The 21473-nt window shown below is 55.1% G+C and overlaps 1 protein-coding gene across 3 annotated transcripts in view; it reads left to right on the forward strand.

Annotated features, from left to right (window-relative positions):
• Nucleotides 1-21473, forward strand: part of Cntfr (ciliary neurotrophic factor receptor) — a 37480-nt gene that overhangs the window by 10552 nt on the left and 5455 nt on the right. For 2 of the 3 annotated variants that reach the window (XM_050156082.1, XM_050156083.1), the window contains exons 3-6: nucleotides 9497-9581; nucleotides 13664-13897; nucleotides 20919-21036; nucleotides 21209-21375. In XM_050156082.1, the coding sequence (XP_050012039.1) occupies nucleotides 9497-9581; nucleotides 13664-13897; nucleotides 20919-21036; nucleotides 21209-21375 (604 nt within the window). The remainder of the gene's footprint in view (nucleotides 1-9496; nucleotides 9582-13663; nucleotides 13898-20918; nucleotides 21037-21208; nucleotides 21376-21473) is intronic. The other variant, XM_050156084.1, reaches the window with a different exon arrangement.

A 21473-nucleotide genomic window follows, 5' to 3' on the forward strand; every position in this document is an offset into this window, starting at 1 on the left:
CCCCCCCCCCCCCCCCCCCGTCTCTCTCTTCCGGGCGTCTCTCCCCCTATTTGTCTCTGTCTCCCTGCCCGTCTCAATCTCTGTCTCACTCCACTCCCCCCCTTCTTCTCCCCCAACCCGAGCTCTAAATGGGTCTATTTAAAACGCCCGACGCTGCCAAGTCAGAAAAACGTCTCCTGATAAAGCGCATTAGGCGGAGGGAGGGAGGAGGGGGGAAGGAGGGAGCGGCAGGCGGACAGATTGATCCAAGCCCGTAACCCCATTAATCAGGCAGCGTGGATCCCCCTCCCTCCCCCGACTTCAGCCCCTTCTAAGCTAAAAGCCCCTTAAATATTTATCACCCCTCCCCCACGGGGGCGAGGGGAGGGGCATGTGGCCCTTGGTGAGCATCCCTGGCTGCCTGGTCCGTCCCCTTGCCAGTGTGTGCGAATGTGTTCATGTGCTCCCGTGTACATGCGTGGGTGTGCGAGCCTGACCGGCCCAAGGCCTAGTTGCTGTCTTGGCCCGCTACTATGTGAGTAGCTGAGTCCTTTGGGTAGCTTTCTGGTACCCCAGGAGCTTGGCCCTGCTTGGCCCTCCTGAATTAGGCTTGGGCAAGTAGAGCAAGAAGTGTGATGTGTGTGTGTGTGTGTGTGTGTGTGTGTGTGTGTGTGTGTGTGTGAGGGTCATTGGAGTGGAAGTCCGGCGGCCTTTGCACTGTCCTTCCAGAGTGCAAAGCAGTCAGTAGGGCTCAATTTCTTCACTCCATCAGATTCCCAGTGCAGGTAGTTAACTTGGGAGAACAGTCCCAGGCCCAGTTTCCTGAAGTGCACAGTGGAAAGCAGGCTGAAGGCTGAAGTCTCCCCTTCTTCGAGGGCAAAATTATGGCTGGGAGTTGGGGGGTGTCTGCCATTTCCTAAAAAAAAACGCGGAAAGATAACCCGGGCTTCGGTAGGTCCCCATCACTCCCAAGAGAATAGGAAGGTGGCCCTGAGCTGGCGTGAGTCGCGCGCCTCCCGGTTAGCTGATACCCGGGCAGCAGGGGTCAGCCCTGAGCCCCCACATCCACGCCGCGATTGGGGGGAGCGGGACCTGCCACCCCCGGCTGTGCCGAGGGTCCCCACCCCTCCCCCAGCATCAAGTGCCACATCTCCTCCTGACTCAGACAATTAGATTCAAAGGATGACCTCACTGCATGCCGTCCCTCACTTGCTGCCTCGGCTCGCTCGCTCGGCTCCCGGCGCGCTGCCTCCCCCTCCCGGCCCGCTCGCCGCCCCGCTCGCCCTCTCGCTCGCCCGCTGGCTCCGGCGCGGCCGTGGTGCTCCTGCCCGGCCCCTCGGGGGTGGGGAAGCCCCGGGGACCGATGCCCGCGGGCTGTCGGGCGGACCCACGGAGCGCCGAGCACCGGCCGGGCGCCTGCGCGGGGACCCAGGTCAGTGCGCGCGGCCGCGGGGCCGAGAACTTGTCACCCCGCCGCCCCGCCGCGGCGAAGACGCCCCCGCCCGCGCCAGCCCGCCAGCCCGCCGCGGCGCTTCCCGCTCATTCCTCGGCCCCCGCCCCCCGCGGCTGCTCGGCGCTCCCCCTGCCAAGCTGTCTCTCTTCTCTGCGCTTTCTCCCCAGCCCCCCTGCCTCAGCAGCCGGTGGGAGGGACTGGGACTTCCTGAGGTCTCAGGGATGGGGCCGGGGCCCATTGGCTGCAGGCGGACCAGGCCTCTGAGAGGGGAGGGGGCTCTGGCTGCATCCCTCGGCCTGGGGGAGGGGGCTACCGAGAGGGAGGCCTAGGCAGTGGGGGTGACATCTAGACAGGGGATGAGTTCCTGATATCTCTCTTCTCTCACATCCTGTGGGCCTCTTGCCTAGTTTCATTTGATCCCCGAAGCCTGGCTTCATTCGTCCACACCTCCCAGCTCACTGTTAGTCCCCAGTGCCTGGCCTCATTTGTCCACACCTCCTAGCTCGGTGAAGTCCCTAGTACCTGTCTTCATTTGGCCCCGATGCCTACCTTCTTGGGCGCCCTGTCCTATGGCTCCCTTATACCCCACTGCCTGATTTCTTTTGTGCCTCGTTCCTTCTGCTTTCCTCAATTGGTGATCACCTGGCCTTTGTGGGATTGCCCTGCCTCGCTGGTTTCCTTCGGTATTGTATTGGCCTGGTGTCTGCTCTCATGCCTAGCTAGGGACCATTGCAGGCTTGTCCACAGCTAGAGTGGCAAGTGCTAGGAATGTCAGCAGCATCCCGGCTTGTTCCAGGTTGGGGACTGGCCAGCTCAGCCTGGATTCCATTCTGCCCGGGACTGTGACTTAAGACCTGGTGTCAGCTCCGGTGATAGGAGTTGAGGGTGGAACTCCTGTGCCCAAGAACACTTTAGGACTCTTGTTCTCAGTGGTTGGTTGGGCGAGCACCCAGGTTTCTGCTGAGCACCTGTCTCCACCTCACTTTGGGCTTCCTGACAGTCAGACGAGGGCTTGGGTGTGACATTTTCATTTTCTTCCCCCTCTCCTCCTCTCACGGAGGCCAGCTCATTGGATGCATTAGCGACAGGGACAGGTAGGGAGCACCGCGTGCGGACAGGGGGAAGGGATGGATCCTTAGAAGGAGACCTGTTGCTCTTAGCCTGGAGAAGTCCTGGAGGCAGGAGGGCCTGAGGCACAGGCAGTCTTCCTGGTTCTCCCTCCATCCCAGAATGCTGTAAAGAGCTGGGCTGGAGGAAGAGGAGCTGGCTGGGAAATAACTCTTGGCCTTCACCTTTTTAAAGAAGGGAATCCTCTCCTCCCTTTTCGCCGTCCTGACTTCAGCAGCTTTGCTTTCTCTCCTTCGCCCAAGCACCTCCAGGGTCCAGTGTGTGTGTTTGCCTGTGAGCATCTGTGTGTTTCCCATTGTGAGGACAGCAGGCTGGGGGTGACCAGGGAGCTCTGGGTTTCTGGAGGTAAGGGTGGCGTCTGCGCGGAAGGTTGGCAGCTCTGAGTGTGATGGCATCCATGTGTGAAAGGGGGGGTGTTCTCTGTGAGGGAGTCTCTGTGTGCAACTGTGACTTGTGTGTGTGTGTGTGTGTGTGTGTGTGAGAGAGAGAGAGAGAGAGAGAGAGAGAGAGAGAGAGAGAGAGAGGACCAGTGTATGAAGCTGTGGCAGTGGGTGTCCACAGGGAGGCCATGATATGCAGTTGTGATAGCAGACTGAATGTGTGTGTGTGCGCGCACATGCGTGTGTGTGGCTCCTGGGAATGTCTGCGGGGTGCTGGCTGTGTGTATGTGGAGATGGGGCCTTGGGAAGCTCTGGGCGTGACTTTGAGAGCCCTCTAGCATGTGTTTCGTCTTGGGATGAGGTGAACAGTGGGTCCTGTGTCACCCTGCACTGCTGGTGTGTGTGAACATGTGGGTGTGTGTATTCATGCCTGTGTTTACCATCAGGAACAGATTGTGAGGAGTAGGGAGGGGGAGGGAGGGTGGCTTGCTCTTACCCAGCAGACCAGAAGGTTCCTCAGAAGGAGCATGCATGGTACACGTGCGTGCAAAGGGGGCAGAGAAAACAGAACATTGTTCCGTAAGGAAAAAGAAACTTCTCCCCCCACCAACTCTGGCTCTGCCAAAAACACCATCCTCAGTTCTTCCTGTTAAAAATTCCTGCTTCACATGCCCTGCTGGGTGTGCGTGTGTGTGTGCGTGTGTCTGCATGTGTGTGAGATGTGCATGCTTATGTGCAGGGACTTCTTTTCTGAGGGGGAGTGGGTTTTGTTGTTGTGGTGGTGGTTTTGTTTTTTGTTTTGATATAGGGTCTCTCTACCTAGTCCTGGCTGTTCTGGAACTTACTATGCAGACCAGGCTGGCTTCTAACTCAGTGGAGATCCGCCTGCCTCTGCTTCCCCAGTGCTGGGATTAAAGGTGTGTGCCACCATGCTCGTGTGTGTTTGTACTATGACAGTGATCTGGCAGGGATGAGGGTGGGGGATGGTAGAGATGCTGAAGCAAACAGGTCTGTGCTGTCTCTCCGAAGGAGCAACACCCACCCCTCACAACCCTTCACCCAACCATGGGCCTTTCCTAGGTGGAGGGGTCCCCCTGATTCTTCTGGGATCCATAGACTGAACTGGGCTTGCGGAATAGGGAGTTTGTCACCTGTGCCTCAGGTTCAATGAAGCTGTCCAAAGCATGTGCCCTAAGAGAGGTCATGAATTTACCTGCCCTGTGCTGCTCTCCATGTGAGAGGCAGGGACTGGAGCCATTGACTTCTGAAGGAAAAAGCTCAGACCCTCTGCACCTAGAGGGCCGTTTGAGCGCAGCTCCCAGGATTCCAAGTGGACCTCTGCATCTGGGCACAGGCTGGCAGTTGGATTCCCATCTTCCCGAGACATCTCCAGCTGCTCAGCCAGGCTCATCATGTGAGGGCCCCAGGCTCCCCTAACACGCCTGCACACACGTGCAGCTAGCAGGGCACGTACATGCTGAACTCAAGGTCCCCACGGTACAAAAGGCTGGGGGGGGGAGCACTTAGAGTCCAGGCTGCTGCCAAAATCCATCGGAATCTGTGTGTCGTCCCCCCCCCCCCCAGGCCCTCATCTCCGGCTGTGGAGGTCACAACAGCAGGTGCGGATACCCACCCCCCAACTCACTCACATTGGGCCGCCTCCTTTGCTACCTCAGCCAGCGGCTGGGGTTGGGGGATTGCTCCCCCTGCCTCCTTCCTGCCCCCCCCCCCCGCACTGGTGTTCAGCTTGTCCTGCTCCTTCTAAGGAGGAGGGCACGTGTAATGGTATGGCATCTCCCCCTCCCCAGTACTGACGATTGCTCCATAGTGGGAGGGGGTGTGGCAGCCCAGAAGGAGAACAAGGCTTGAATTCCAACCTCAGTCACAGCTTCTGGGTCCTGGGTCCTTTGAGGTGGTAAGCCCTAAGAGATGAGAGGAAGAAGAGGTCTAGATTCAAAAGGAGGGGGAAAGACAGAGACAAGAGAGTCAGAAAGACAGGAGGGAGACAGGCTGTGTTGAGCTGGCCCCTGACCTGTGCCCTCCCCTTCCCTGGTGAGGGGACCTGCAGACCAACTGCCAGGAGCCAGGCCTCCTTCCTTGACCTAGTCCCGCCCCCACCCCCCCTCAGCCTGTGAACCATTCAGGCCTCCACACCAGCCCCACCGCCCACACTGTCATGGTTGTCTAGGCCTGGTGGGATCTGGGGCCTCCCAGCCCCAACTCCTCCTCCCCCTCCCAGAGCTTCCTGCCCTGTCTCTCCCAAGCTCCCCCTTGTCCAGGCCAGGGCTCGTTTTCTCTCTGCTCACCCAATCCCTGTCCCTGTGTCCACTCTCTTCCTTGCCCCACCCCAGTGTCTCCACAGGTCGGAGGCTTACTGACTCCCAGGCGTTTGAATCAGTGTCCCGTGTGTGTTTGACTCATACATATACATAGGACTTTTAGGGCTGTTGTGAGAAGATGAGGTGGAAATGGAGAACCAGGGTACCCTTCCTGCTCATGCTGTGGGAGTTTGGAGTCTGGAGTTGTCGAAGGGGACAGGAGGCTGTGAGAGAGTCCTTCAGCCCTGGACTGGGCACTGAAAGGAGTCCTCGCCTGTGACCACTGAATCTCGATGACCCAACTTGGAGATGGATTGGTAACCTTGCTTTGAGGTCACTGCAGGAGACCGCCCTTCTTCACTGTCAAGGCCAGAACGAACATTCCTGACCCTCCTGCCAGCCTCCACCCAAAGCTCAGGACACGCTACTGCAGATCAGCACTCACAACTGAGGCTGAGACCCAATCAGCGGTGCTCCTAACCCCTACCCCAACCTGTTTTTGGCAGGGATTCCCCAAAGTTCTGGCTGTGGCTCAGCAGGCATAATAGGGTCTTTCCAAAGGATCTCCCTGATATTGTACCTTTAGTTAGGTGGGGGCATAGGAAAACCAGGACATTGCTGGTGCTGGGAAGAGTGGTCTTAGGGTCCTGGATCCTAAGCCAGACTCCAAAACTGGGTAATTGAGATCCCCAGGGTGGAGCTTGTCACTGTGTCTGGCAGTATTACTAATGGTGACTGTCAGCCTCCATGAGCGCTAGTATTTCTGTGAACTGGTATCATTCTGTATGTCACTGAGTCTGTCAACATCTCTGTGTCACCATGTGCTACTCTGTGTGACTGTATCCATCTTAGCAGGTGTTAGTGCATTGTTGGTATTCTTGTGATTGTCACTTACTGCAACATTGTTACTGTGATGACTGTCAGCATCCTTGTGTGTCTTTGTGAACAGTGCATTTTACAATGTATCATTTCACATTGCAATTGTATCATTTTCACTGATTTATTTTCACTGTGTGATAGTATCTTGTGTCCCATTAGGGCAGTGACACTAAATTGGGCCCTGGGATTTGTCTTATATGTCACTTGTATGTATAAATAATGATGACACTGGGGTTCCATGTGAGAAGAAGTGCTGGGAACCTGTTCTTTCTGTTAGAACACTCTGTCCATCTTTTTCTGGGGCTGACATCTTCAAGTGATCCATAAGGGAGCCTAGGCCAGCGTCCTTCCTTCCCTGGGGTTGTATGACATTTATCATCTACATCGATCCTAGACTCATGGAATATGGACTTGGAAAATTCCTGGGAAAGAGCAGGTGGTGTTAGGTTCTGGATGCTTCTGGCTTCAGTCTCCCCATTTGGAGAGTGGGCCTTCCTGGGACTTTGGGGAGAGGTGGGAACGGAACTTTCCTGAGTCCTTTGGTTGTTTGTATCAGCAGGAGCAGAGGGATGAGGGTTTATTTCACCTGTTTCCTAGAGGCTAGGCTTCCAGATCCCCAGTGGGAATCCTTCCAAGCGGAGAAAGAACCTTGTCCTGGCTGCTGCATTGACCAGCTCCAGGAGTGATGCAGGCTCCTCCAGATGATCCAGGGTGGGCAGAGAGAGCCTTTGCGCCTGTCTTCCTCTTTGCCCTGGAGTATCTGCAGTTCCCAGTGTGCCCTGTCTTCCTCCCCCTATCTCTTCTTCCACGCCAGCCTCCGTTCCTTGTCTGTTGAAGTATCTGCTCAGCACTCTGTCTCACCATGCCTGTTCCCCTACCCAAGGCTTTCCCATTTCTGTGTGCCCAGACCCTGCAGTGTCTGTCTTGGTACCCCACCCCCACTCTGCAGCACTAGCTTGCTCACTAGCTCGCTGCAGCACCCGTCTCCTGTGGCTGCAGCCCCGTTGGCCCAGGGCCCGGCCCTTACAGTAACTCATCGGGCTGATGGAGGCGACTTTGATGAAGAAGTCTCCCCTCCCCCTGTGGGGGCCTGAAAGTGTGTGTGTGTGTGTGTGTGTGTGTGTGTGTGTGTGCGCGCGCGCGCGCGCGTGCGTGTACATGCTGGGGAGGATGCATGTGTGCCTGTCCTGAATATCTTCCCCTTCCAGCCTGACTGACTAGGACCCAGAAGGAGTAGGGAGCAGAGGCATCCCTCTCCGTACTCTAACCCGCCCTCTGGCTCTACCCTCTCTGCCACTCTGCCTGCCTACCTGCCTGTGCCCTGGTTCTCGTTCCCAGGTGGTGGTCAGTGAACTGGCCCCGAGGCAGAGGATCTAGGAGAAAAGCATGGACAGATGGCAAAGATGGAGGGGGAGGGTCTGAAGGTTACTTTCCAAGGGTGCATGAGGGTTGTCGCAGGGGGGACCAGGTAGGATTCCAGCCTGTCTTTTTCTCTAGAACCAGCTCTGAATTCTAGCTGACTGGGTTCATTTTGTAACCTGCTAGTTAGGTATCTTTGGTCATTGTCTTAACCTCCTAGGCCTAAGGAGTGGCTGAAAATGAGGCAGGTTGAGGGTCATAAGGAACCTGGCCAAAAGGTAACCAAGGCTCTAGGAGTCACCGATGTGGAAAAGGAGTCAAGACCACACGGTCAAAGTGTAAAGTGTGCCTGCCGCTATGACCATAAGGACAAGCAGGCTCAGAGGAGTTGAACAATCTGGGGTGGGTTAGCATAGCAGAAGGCAAGTGGGAGCTTTTCCCGTAAAGGAGCTCCCAGGAAGTCAGGTTTACTTCCACCCTCGTTACATCAGCTAATGCCCACCGTCCTCTCCCTTGTTATAGCTGTGGTCTCTCCTGCTCTTCCTCTGGGTGTCTCTGGCAGCATTTCTGATGCTATCTCTGGCTGTGTCCCTGACAGTGTCTCTGGCAGTGTTTTCAGTGGTGCGGATACTTCCTGACTGAGCATCCGGCTGTGGCTCTGGTTCTTTCTCTAGCTTTTTGTCTTGAGTGTATGCCTGTTTGTGTCTAGCAATTTCTCTGCTTGTGTGTCAGAGTTTCCCTGGCTGTGTTTCTGACGGTGTCTCTGGCACTGACTGTGTCGCTGCTGCTGGTTTCTTTGCCTGAGCTCTTGCTCTTCCTCGGCTGGGGTCTGGCTGAGCAGCTCGCTGTGTTTTTGGCTGCTTCTCTGTCGTGCTGGCTGTACTCTGATCACTTCTCTGTCTGGTTATCTGGCCGTATCCGTCGTCTGATGCTCTCGCTGACAGTTCTAGTGTGGAGCTGACTGTTTGGGGCTATGTCTGGTTGTTTGGGCAGTGTTTCTGGCCAAGGTCTACTGTGAGGCTGCCTGGACCTGACAGCAGCCATGGTCCAGACTGGACCAGTCATAGTATCTGCTGGTGTCTATCTTTGGGTCTCTACTTCTGCATGGTTGACAGCCCCTTGGTTTCTCTCCTTGCTTTGCAAAAGGGAGGTTATCACACTGAGAGCCTGTACTACAGGAAATGGCTATTTCCCTGCCTCAGATCTGAGCATGTGCTGTAGTGGGGAAATTGGACTGATTCCAGGGGCAGGACGTTAAGGGGGGGGGGACCACTAGATTCTGCCTGGTTTCTGGGGACATGTCCTGGATGTACTTTGTGTACCTACATAAGTACATGTAGACACTGATTCTCCTGGGCTGGGGGTCCCTGGCTACTGAGATATGAACAGACTTCATTTTCTTTTGATCACTGATACACAATAAAGCCAGAGCTACCTCTGGCTTGGCTCATGTGACACTGTTTGCACCCTGAGTTTCCCAGAGCCCAGTAGGAGTCTGGGTGGAGGCCAGTGATAGATCCAAGGGGCTCTTGAACATCCAGGTTTCTGGCTCCCCTCCCCACCCAGGAGTACAGTGGGGGGCTTTATATTCAAGGCAATTTGGAGAAGTACAGACCTTCAATTAAGCTAAAGCATCGCCCCTGCAGTTTGTGGTGTGGATGCCTAATTAGCTAAGCTCACTGGTAGAGATATGTTTTTTAATTTTGAAGAATGGCCCTGGCATTACCGATGCTCTATAACTCATCCGTGGTTGACTACATTCTGCAGTCAGCACTCTTACTGAATGACAAACCACCGTAGCTGTCTCCTACCGTTTTAGCAACCCCTTCCCACGTTGCTGGAAAGGGGACCCCGAGCCCCCATTAAGAGGGGTGTTTGGTGTCAAGGTGCCCTGGCCCCAGGGCTGAGATTTACCAGCCTTCCAAGCAGCACCCCCAGCCCCACCAGGGGGTTCCTGCCTGGGCTGATGCTGCCCCTCCACAATCCATTTCTCCCAACAGATGGCTGCTTCTGTCCCATGGGCCTGCTGTGCTGTGCTTGCTGCTGCCGCCGCCGCTGTCTACACCCAGAAACACAGTCCACAGGGTGAGTGTTTGGGAGAGCTGCTTGCCAGTTCCTCAAGAACGGTGCATGAGTCGTTGTTGGCCCCGCCGCACATGGATGCCCCCCAGAATCACACTGGTGCACGGCTGCACGGTCGCACACGCGTCGCCCAAAGGACATGTCGTCATGGGTTAGTGATAAGCTGGTGTCTCATGGGCACAGCCCCCCACAGTCACACCTGGATTGTCACATGCTGATTGTGTCTCTGGCTTGGAATAGTTTGTTCTGTAGGGAAGGTAGAGGATACAGGCAGATGGGATAGGACTTGGGAATGGAGGTAGGGGCAGGGTCTCTGGACGGTATTTAGGTAAATTTTGTAGGGATGTAGGGGGCATTTAAGAGACTAGACAAAACTGCTACAGATTACTTCCTGATGTCAGCTTTATCACTGAAGGGTAGTGACAGAGATTAAGACAGGTGAGAGGGGGCTGGTGCACTAAGGGTGGGCCCAGGCTGAGGAGGGCTGGACTGTTGCAGTTGGGTGATTGGTCGGTAGCTTCTCTACCCATCTCCCACCTGTTTGTCTAATGAGGTCTGAGTCCCCATAGCTTCTGCTGGGGAACCGTGTGCTCTCCTAACACAACTATCGGCTCTTTAGCCAGCCACCCTGAAGTCTGAACTTGCAAGTTGTCTCCAGTAAGGTTTTTCCCGTTTCTCCTTGGCTGGGGGAGGCAGACGCAGAACATGAGAGGGAGTAACTACAGGCATTGGACAGACCTTAAGGACTGAGCACCTCTGTCCTCAAGACTGTAGGTTGAAAGGGTAGTGGGGTCAAGGAATCCATGGCCTCTTCCTTCTGAGACTAGCAACTGAGGCCCAGAGAGAGCCCAATCAGTCCCAGAGCTCCTGGCTGGATCAGCACAGGGCCTGCCAGGTGCCTCTGCTGTCCTGTGTAAAGATCTCTGCTTACACGTTAAGGCAGGGCTGCATATGGCCAGGGCCCTGGCAGAGGATCACAGTTCAGAGTGCATGAGACTTCTTTTGTGTAGGGGAGAGCATAGCTCTGTTGGGTGTCTCCGTGCGGTTGTGTCTTTATGGGCTGTGCATCACCTGGGTGACTGCCCCTTACATGCTGTATCTTTGTAGCTGAGACTATACCATGTTTGCGAGAGCATGATTTCTTCATGTATTTCTGCCCTTGTTGAGATTCCCCCTGTCGATGAGACCCTGTCCCCGTGAGTAACGGAGCCTCTAGGTGACGGCTCCCTTTCCATCCATGCCTGTGATCTTGTGTAAGGTGTTCCCATCCCCGAAAGGGCGTAGTGTCCCCGTGCGATTGAACCTGCGTGTGACTGTAACCCTGTGATGAGCGGCCGCTGTTGCTTTCTTTGTGGGTGACTGTCCTCCTCCTGCATGTGAGGTGATACGAAGTTGCTTAGGACACCCGGGGGGACTGTTTCCGGCATGTAGTCCCCATGTGAGTCTGTGTGTGCAGGTGTGAGGGAGGCGTCAGCTCTGTCCCTCTGTGTTCTCCATGTCCATGACCTCATCCTGTCTCTGTCTCTCATCCTGGCTTCTAACAACCTTTTCACAGCTGATTCCTTTGGAGCGTTTGTCACTGCGTCAGGGCCAAGAACCCCATCCTCCCCCTGCTGCTTGATTTAATTTCTGAAGTGGACAGCACATCAGGAGGGGCACCTGCAGGGCTGTCCAGAGACAGACTATTAAACCAGAGCCATTTCTGAAGCTGTCGCATGGCCATGCACGGCCGTGTGTAATGCTGTTGGTAGTGAAACGGTCATGGCACCGTGTGATTGTCATGTTGTGTTGCTCCTGTCTCTGCACCGTGGCCTGCAGTTGTCCTCTGCGGCTGCATGGCTCTTCTGCCCTTCCTTTGTCATTGCTCCCAGCTTGTGGCTTCATGGTTTGGTTTCAAGGCAGACCGTGTGCGATGGGGGGAGCGTTCGTCCACTGCTGTGGCATATCTTGTTAGATGTTTCCTCCTCTGTGGCTGTGCCACCCTGCCCCAGCACTAAAGGGCCACACGGCGTCCATGTTTGTTCCGAGCGGCTTTTGGTCAGTGTTGATGTGTTGCCGCTGGGACCCTGACGGCCACGCCCCCTCCCCAACGGTCAGTTTTCAACCTCCTCCTCAGGCAGCTGGATGCAGAGTCTCTGTTGGGGGGGCTGTGTGGAGAGAGGGGCTTGGCATGTTTCCTGGAAGCTCCAGGTTTTTGGAAGGGAGGTTGGAAGGGGGCTCAGTGGCCGGAGCTATTTGATTGAGGGGGGGCTCAATGGCCTGAGCCTTGGACACTGGGCCTCTGATCAGGGGGAGGCCTCCATTCAGCCTCTGGTCCAGCCTCACAGCTGTGGCCTCCAAGGCCCCCAGCCACCGCCCTTCCGCCTGTTCATCCTCTGTTCGGCTGGTCCCAAGCCCCACAGACAAGTGGTCAGGGCTGGCTCTGTTCCCTGCTTCCCCCTCCTCTGGACAGGGACAGAGAGGCTCAAAGAGGGGCAAGGCAGAGACAGACAGCAAGGGACACAGACCTGGAGACACGGAGACCCTGGCCAGTGAGGGCTGCAGGCAGCAAACTGGACAAATGTTCCCGCCCAGAGAAAAGCAGTCCTGGGAAGGGGGCTACGTTGAGGAGGGTGACTGAGGGGCCCTTGAGGGGTCCCTCCCCCTCCCCTCGAAGTCCTGGTGGTGTTAACAAGTCTAATTAAGAGGCCACTGGCCCAACTTAATTGGCTCGTTAACAGGAATTGCCTCTGAAAATCCCCCAACTCAGCGGGGTGGCTCTCTGGAGGGGAGATGCGAGGGAGTGTTAACGAGGGATCCCGCAGCCCCCCCCTCCCTGCTGCCCCTTCCTCCTCCCTTCTTCCCTCCCACCCTCACTACACAGATCTGGCTGGGATGAGGGAAGCATCTGTCCTTCCAGGCTCAGGGGGCAGGAGGTGGGGGTGTCTGAAGATTCCGATTCTGCATGCCTGCCCCTCCGCTGCTGCCTGGAGAACTGCCTCTCTGACTCCCGTCCTCCACCTGGCGCTGCCTTCCGACAGGTGCTCCCTTCTCCCCTCCGAGCTCCAGTCTCCTGGGTTCAGTCCATCACGCCTGGTTGGCCTGGGCTGCCAGGACCAGGGCAGGAGTTTGGTTTTAGTTCTGACAGGCTCCTCCTGGGGCAATGGAGGAAAGGACAGAGTACTCCTTCAGTCCCAGCCCTCACCCCACCGCAAGCGGTCTCTGCTTCACAAAGTTGACAGTTGCCAGGAGTCTCCAGGGCTTCCTTCTTCAAGGCCTGCCTGCTCTTCCTGCTGCTGCTGCCCAAGCCCTGGATGGTTAAGGTGGGGGCGGGGAGCTTATGTGGAGTGGACTGAGTTAAGGGTGGAGGGGGGGGACTAGAAGAAAGATAAGGGAAAGACAACAGGACAGAAAGACAAGAATGAGGGAGAGAAATGTGACAGAGAAAAGAGTCCAGGAGGGGCACCTCCCGCACCATTGTAATGTCAGTGAAGGAGACAGACCTGGAGACATAGACTTTGGCACAGGGAGAGTGACAGAGGCAGCCAGCAGGACAGATGTTCTAGTCCAAAGAATAGTGGTCCTGGGGAGTGATGGGCTGGGCTCCTTGATGACAATAAGTTAGAGTCAGCCAGGCAGAGGTGGCACACGCCTTTAATCCCAGGACTCAGGAGGCAGAGGTATCTTTGAGTTTGAGTCTAGCCTGGTCTACAGAGCAAATTTCAGGGCAGCCAGGTTCTACACAAAGAAACCCTGTCTTGAACCGCGCCCCGCCCCCTTCCCCCCCCCAAAAAAAAGAGAAAGGAAAAGAAGTAGCTATCTAGTTAGTTAGGGTCATAAGGGTCAGGAAATCCTTGTAAAAGATGCAGAATCTGAAGAGGAACCGAAATCTCACTGAGACTAGATCCTTCCAAAGCCGCACAACACCTGCCTTCCCTCTCCCCACAGAGACACTGTCTCCTGTGCATACGAGAAGGAAAACACTCACGCACTTGCATGGACACAGCCAAGTTCCGCACAGGCCCCGTGTCCAGCGACCCTCACCCTCTCACTCCGGGAAGGACTCTAACCTGCGCCTTTCGTTTCTGCCCTCCCTGGCCCCACAGAAGCACCACACGTGCAGTATGAGCGCCTGGGCTCAGATGTGATGCTGCCGTGTGGGACTGCAAGCTGGGATGCAACTGTCACATGGAGGGTGAACGGGACAGATCTGGCCCCTGACCTGCTCAATGGCTCTCAGCTGGTATTACGGAGCCTAGAACTGGGCCATAGTGGCCTGTACGCCTGTTTCCACCGTGACTCCTGGCACCTGCGCCACCAAGTCCTTCTACATGTGGGCTGTAAGTATGACCCTGGGCTGTGACCTCTTCTCGGATGCTTTACCTTCCTGTTGGGAGGGAAGGAGAGAGGCTGCAGCCTGACCTTTGCTTTCTGATCCTACCTAACCTGTTCTTCTGACCTCTGGGTCTCACCATGCTCAACGAGTCCAAACCCTGGTCACTTTATATATTCTACAGATATCCATGAAGGTCTTTAAGTCCCGAAGTCCTTTTGTCCCCTACGACATAGTGGGCAGAAGAGGGCTGGCGAGGCTTAGTGGGTGGAAATGGATCCTAGGGTCACAGCTCTGAGCTGGAGTGGCCTCCCCATGTCTGCTCCCACAGGAGACGGTCAACATGCTGGAGGGAAGGAAATAGGACATAAGGTTATTACACGTAGGAGCAGCTGGGAAGCCCCAGGGAAGGAAGAAGGCTTCCTATGGTAGAAGACACATGGAGACTCCAGATTTAGAAGATACATGGGATCAGAATTTATTTGTTTCCCCTTTCTTTATAGTTTTGATGTTGTTTGTTTGTTTGTTTGTTTGTTTGAGACAGGGTCTTATTATGCCACCTTGGCTGGCCTCAGACTCACAGAGATCTGCCTGCCTTTGCTTTTTGAATGCTGAGATTTAAGGCATGCACCACTACCCCCAGCTGGGAACATCGTTTCTTGACCGAGAGATGACCAGGCCTCAAAGTCACTTGGGTTGATGACTGTGGAGACAGGGCACTAAGGGAAGTGACAGAGTCCAGATCACGGTCCTGGTCCTGGGAACTGGTGCGTGATACGGTCGGAATCAGGTTCAGGCAGTGAAGGGAAGTATACTGGAGGGGACCAGGCAAGGGCAGAAAGGAGGCCGTAGAAGATGCAGGAGACACAGTGAGGACCTGGGACCAGAGGATGGAGTAGAGGACATAGAGATGTGGGACCTTCAGGAACTGGTGATGAGCTGGAGGCAGGAAAGGCTAGAGAATTGGGGGCAGAAAGGTGGAGAGGGCTGGTGGCTTGGTCACTGAGACACGTCCGTGACAGGAAGGGACGAGAGAAAAAGTGTGTTCTGTTTGGGCAGTGTCTGGATTTGGGTCTCTCTAGATTCAGATTGAAAATGAGACTCTAAAGACAAATATTTTATTTTGCATGGGATAAAATCCTCTTAAAGAGTGGGGAGGAGACATAGAAAAGGGAAGTGGTTATTTAATAAGAAATGAGTTATCAGGAAGATGAAATGGCTCAGCAAATAAACCCCGTGTCTTCCGATTCCTGCAAGCTGTCTTCTGGTCTCCAAACATACATGCTATGGCAAGAATGGACCACCACCACCACCCCCCCCCACACTAAATGTAATAATTAGAAACACAAAGGATAAGTTATTAGTGGGCATAATGGCACATACATACATTCCCAACACTCAGGAGGCAAAAGCAGGAGAATTGCAGGGTTAAGGCCAGCCTATCCATCTGGTCACACCTGTCATGAAAGGGGGGAGGTTCACCAGGGTGGTCTTGTCTCTTGATGACAAGAGCCACCAGTGAGGGAACTCTGGGTGTGTGACGGAAGAGGCATCCTTAGAGTTGTCCTCCTGAGAAGTAAGGAAAGTTAGAATTCTTAAAAATAATATTCTTATTTTATGTGCATTGGTGTTTGGCCTGCAGGTATGTCCATATGAGGGACCCAGATCCACTAGAATAGAGTTACAGACAGTGGTGAGCTGCCGTGTGGGTGCTGGGAATTGAGCTCGGGTCCTCTGGAAGACCTGGGAACTGGAGTGTTTAACCCTCCCCTGCCATCAGTGATAGAGGATTCTCCTGGCTGAGTCTGTATCTGAGCTAAAGAGTCAAGCTTCTTTGTCCTTGTCACATTTGGATTTACCCCACAGCCAACAGATTGTTCTTTTTATCCCCTGGAAGCTACCTGGGAGCAGGCCCCTGTTCAGGGGACCAGTGTGTACAGCCATGCGAAATGTTAGGCTGAAAATGTTAGGGCTTGAGTGAGGTGTGAGAGTACACTAGCAGAGATGTCCTTTCCTGTGGAAAACCCTTTTTCTTTTTCGGGACCGTTTCTTCTGTGTCCTGGAACTCGCTGTGTAGACCATACTGGCCTCAGACTCAGAGATCCACCTGCCTCTGCCTCCTAAGTTCTGGGATTTGGAAGGAAAAGTATCGGTCAGGACATCCCAAGGCCAAGTTCTCAGCACAAAGGAGATTTATTTACTTCAGAGGAACAGAGGGGATAAGAGACAAAAGCAGGAGATAGAAGACAGGGAGAAGGGGAAGGGAACAAGGGAGAGGGGGCAAGGGGTATTTGTCCTGGGGAGGGGGGACAGCAGCAAAGAACTGCCTCTGGATAGAAGGGACAGATGTGGCATATAGGAAAATGGTGGCGTATAAAGATACAAGGGAGCCAGGTGGCCATGGCGCACGCCTTTAATCCCAGCACTCAGGAGGCAGAGGCAAGCAGATCTCTGAGTTCAAGCCAGCCTCGTCTACAAGAGCTAGTTCCAGGACAGGCTCCAAAGCAGCACAGAGAAACCCTGTCTCGAAAACCAAACAAGCAAAGGTACAAGGGGAAACTGCATGTTAGGATGAGGTGTTTAATTTCAATTGGGCATGTTAATTAAGTGAGCCAAAGGGGGCTTCTGATTGCTAGACTCTAGTACTTTGATAGATGAATCTTGGCCAAATAAGGGAATGGACCTCAGGGGCTAGCTTCAGAATGTAATCTAACAGTTTTTAGCAAGGCAGAGGGAATTGAGGAGAAGGGCAGGGTCTGCCAGAGCCACATACTCGGTTGGTCTAGAGTCCCTTCAGGATTAAAGGTGTGTGGCTGGAAAGAAACCTTTTCAAACTGTTTACTCTGAAGAGATGACATTCAGGCCCGATGTTTTAAGTGTGAGCCAAAGATGGAGTGACCCCTGTTGTCCTTATGGAGAAATGCAGGGCCAGCTCAACCAGAGCCTCCTTGGTTTAGCACAAAGCAACAGTGGAAATCAGATTAGCTCCAACCCTTACACTGGAGAGAGGCTGTTTGTTGTCTTCCTCAGTTGCCCACTCTCCTTATTTCTCAGTTTGGCTCCCCAAATGATGCACAAGACTGGTGGTAATGGCTTGTGTCTGGTAGCCCTTAACTCGATTTCTGGTGCTGTGATCTTTGAGAAGCCTTTGGAGGAAAACTGAGTTTTGAAGTCACATCCATAGTCTTCACCAACAGGGCATGGCCACAGCATCTCTACTGTGACCAGGGTCCGGGCCATTTAGATCTCCCTTGCCCTTGCCCCTCGGGGGAGGGCTGGAATGAACCGGTTGTAACATCTGTAACAGGTAGTTATCTCTCATTGCCTTATTTCCGTCTAGAGGAACGGGATATTAATTACGATCATCTCGGTCACTGTGTAATAACAAGAGGCAGAGTTTGACAACGCTCAGTGTGCAGGCCTTCTTCTCGCCAGTGCCCCAAGGGCATGGCGACGCTACCGGTGGTTTGTGGGTCCTTCAGACCTAGAATTATTATTGAATGTTTATCCTAAACATATGCGATCTTTATTCCCAAGTCTCCAAAGGGACTTGGTCATGGCGATACTCTGGTGGAGGACTCCCTCACCAGGCAGCTCTGCTCCTGACCACTGCCCTTCTGGCAGGTGAACCCCTCACACAGCAGCAAGGCAGAGCCTGCGGATGTGTTAGGAAATGGGATCACAATGTTCCTTTTAGGAGCATCTTTTTTTTTTGTTTTGTTTTGTTTTGTTTTGTTTACTGGACACTGACTATCATTCCGATCTTAAGCTAAAACAAACCAGAGATTAAAATAATTTTTAAATGGACACTTTCTTGTTCAGCCCCTCCCACCGAGAGTCATCAGAGAGAAGCTCCTGGTTCAGCACCGCTGCCCCCAGCTCTGTTTGGCTGGGAAGGAAAGAGCAGCTCACGGGACCGTGGTTAGAGCTGTCAGGGAGAAGTGCGTGGGAGGGAGGAGGGGGTGTTTGGGAGTCCAGAACTTGGGGTACCTCAAGAGATCCCACAAGCAAAGGTTAAGACAGGCCATGAGCTTTGAATGCCAGGCAGGAGGAGTGTGGGTGTGGTGTGGGCAGGGCTGCAGTGGAAGGGTCAGTGCGCCCCACCCTGGCCTGATCTGGCCTGGCTCAGGGTGTGGGCAGCCTGCCTCTCCTCCTCTCTAGGCCAGCGGGCAGACCTCATGCGTGCTGGGGGCTCCAGCCCAGGCGGGCTGGCTAGATGAGAGGAAAAACATGCGGTTTGGTGGGCTGGACATGGAAAAACAAGCCAATTAGGAGGAAAACAAACAAACCCCAGGCCAGCAGAGGCACACGCACACATGCACACGCACACGGCCCTGTATGGGACTCAGACACTGTCCCAGCTGACACAGTCACTTTGGCATCTCAGTCACCCCCGCTAGGGGAGACGTGGGCTTCCTGCGCATCTAAGAGCACGTTGCACACCCAGGTGGTCGCTGTCCTGTGTGTAGAGGAGTTTGCTCAACCTCCCTGACATACTCTCACGTCAGGTCCAGCCCATCTGTGGACTTCCTGGGAACTCGGGGTATCTTCTCAGACCCTTGGTTTGAAAAGTACACGCAGAACCAGGTGTAGTGGTGCACACCTTTAAGCCCAGCACTGGGAGGCAGAGGCCAGTGGATCTCTTGAGTTTGAGGCCAGCCTGGTCCACAGAGTGAGTTCTAGGCCAGTCAGGGTTACGTGAGACCTGTCTCCAGGGGGGAAAAAAGCACTCAGACTTAAGCTTCATCACATCTACAGTGTAGCTGGCTGGCTGTGTTTCAGGCACAATGACACACTGGGGACATAAGATACCAATCCTTGCCCTCATAGACAACCTCTGGCCAACAGTCTCACCCCAAGTCAGCTTGTCCCACACAGCCTCCACTTTACACCACCAAGAGCTGCGTGTGAAGCCCCCTCACAGCCACAGTGACTTAAAAGCAGGTTTCCCAAGCTTACGCTCAGCAACAGGGCCTCCCAGTCCCACACTGTCCCACAGCCTCACACTCGGTCTCTCTCGGCACCCCCATCCCCGCCTACCCGGCCCCTCAGCTGGGCTCCAGCTGCAGCAAGTCAACTCCTTTTCTTCCTTTTCTTTGTTTTTCTTTCCTCCTTTTCCCTCTGAGAAACCTGGTCCCTGTCAGGGAACCCAAATCCTCCTCTTCTCAGGGCCCTGGGCCAGGCAGGAGTAGCCAGATGACAGACCAAACCCCTGCTCAGCCCCTACCCCCTGTGACCTGTCCAAGGGAGGGGGCCGTGAGTCCAGTGCCATGGCCTGCTCTGCCCTCCACACCCCGGGCAGGCAGCGGGGCGCTGACTCTGCAGCTTCACCCCCCCCTCCCCAGCGCTCTTCTCCTTTGAAGCTGGGGGTAAGGGGGGGGCGGCAGCAGGAGCGGGGAGTGGAGGTTTCTCAGCGACCTCAGAATGTCCTTTCCTCCTCGAGTCTGCTGCCAACTCTGGCCTGGCCCACAGGCCCCCAGAAGGCACTTCCTGTGTCCTTGGCCACCCCCGTGCAGCACTCTATACCCCAGGGGCAGAGAGGGCAGGAACACCACAGGCAAACGGGATGACGTGAGACCAACACACGACGGGCAGCAGGTTCCCCGGGAAGGGTGAACCGGGAGCCGTGGTGGGCAGATGCAAGGCCTCTGTGTGCTCTCCCCTGCTCGGCCCACTGTGTCTCCACCTGGTGCCCTTCCTGCTCCTCATCTCCCGCCCAGGCGGGTTTGCACTCCCGGGCTTGTGTCTCGGACTCATCCACATCTTCACACAGACTTTGCATACTACATGTGTGCAGGAAGTCACCCCAATTCATGGACACTGTGGAAACCTCAGCTCCCCGAGGGTCACCGAGCCAGCCTACAGACGTAGACACGTACTCTGCTCCGCTGTCCCTGGCCTGTTGAGTTACCCCCTCCCATTTCCTGTCCACCTGTCAGGCAGGAGGCGGGGAGGGGAGAGGCACAGAAGGGAGGTGTCAGTGTCCCTGGGGCCACAGACAGACATTCCTTGCCTGGGTCAGATCACAGAGGCTGCCTCCTTCCAGGAACTTGAGCCGCCTGTGCTCACGCCTTGCCCAATGCCTGGGCTAAATGCTCACAGCAGCAAAAAAACACAGACAACAGAAAGAACTTCCCCCAATGTAGTCTTGTGGATGAGTGATACCTTTGTGAGATGCATTTCAGTTCTGGGTTTCCACGAGACCTCTCCGAATCTCCTTATTCCCAATTGAGGGCAGCCACCGATCGTGTCACAGCCTTTCTCAGGGTGGCAGAACATTTGGAGCCGGGAGCCGGGGGTGGGGGAGGGAGGGGAGCCCACCGGTGGAGCAGCCGCTGTCTTCCAGCAGACACTTTGTACACATAAATATTCACATATGGCCGTGTATGACCAAGAGCGACCTGGACGCTTTATGCTACCAGTCACTCCTTCATGTCGGGGAAATGTGTTCACGTGCGCTGGTACACGCAGATATGTACACACGTGGACATGCTTGTGGCTAGCCAGCTTGTACTCCTGTGCAGCTACCAAGTCTGTCCTTACAGCAGTCCACAGATGGGAAGCCCGGGGGATGGGTCTCTTCTCTAGAAGGTGCACAGGTCACCCTGGAGGACCACTCGGATCCCTTCAGTGTCCAGGGCGCTTCTTTGGAAGTGAACACATTTATGACAGGAGACATGGGCGGGGACAAGTCCCTGAGACATCGCCTCTGTGCTGTGATTGATGAGCTGGGACTCACAGCCCCCTCCCCTTCCCACCCCCTCCATGCTGCCCCCTCCCCAGTTCCTGCCTCCATGGAGCAGGTGTTGGGGGGGAATCCTCCACACAGCCTTGTTTTTCTTTAATTAAACATCTGGCTCTCTGTGGCCTGGGAAGCCTCAGACCCTTGCTGACAGCGCCCCCCCCACCTTTGGCATCGATGATAGGTAAGGGGGGAGTGCTGGGGCTCTGGGGCCCACCTGTCCCCAGACTAGTAGAGGGGACTAGAGGCTTCGGGGAAGCCCTGACCTCCGTCTCCTCACCCCTAGTGCCACCGCGAGAGCCTGTGCTCAGCTGCCGCTCCAACACTTACCCCAAGGGCTTCTACTGCAGCTGGCATCTGCCCACCCCCACCTACATCCCCAATACCTTCAATGTGACTGTGCTGTGAGTAACTGCGCTCTTGACCCGGTTCAAGCCTTGACCTTTGACCTCTCCCTCTCCTCATCATGTCCCGAGTCCAAGACCCCAACCTAGCCTTGGGGCTTCACCTTCCCCCAGCCTGCCCCGACCTGACCCTTGATGTTGGTAACAGTACCTGGGCCTCGTTCCTTTCCAGGCACGGCTCCAAAATTATGGTCTGTGAGAAGGACCCAGCCCTCAAGAACCGCTGCCACATTCGCTACATGCACCTGTTCTCGACCATCAAGTACAAGGTCTCCATAAGTGTCAGCAATGCCTTGGGCCACAACGCCACGGCCATCACCTTTGACGAGTTCACCATCGGTGTGTGTGGTGGTGATGGGGGAGGGTGCATACTCTGGGATGTGAAGGTGTGTCAGAGCTCTACGTGAGCATGGGGGGATGTTCACATGTGCAGAACG

This window comes from Alexandromys fortis, unplaced genomic scaffold (assembly GCF_014885135.2).
Source record: "Alexandromys fortis isolate MF-2015 unplaced genomic scaffold, M_Fortis_MF-2015_v1.1 scaffold_92, whole genome shotgun sequence".
Lineage (NCBI taxonomy): Eukaryota > Metazoa > Chordata > Mammalia > Rodentia > Cricetidae > Alexandromys > Alexandromys fortis.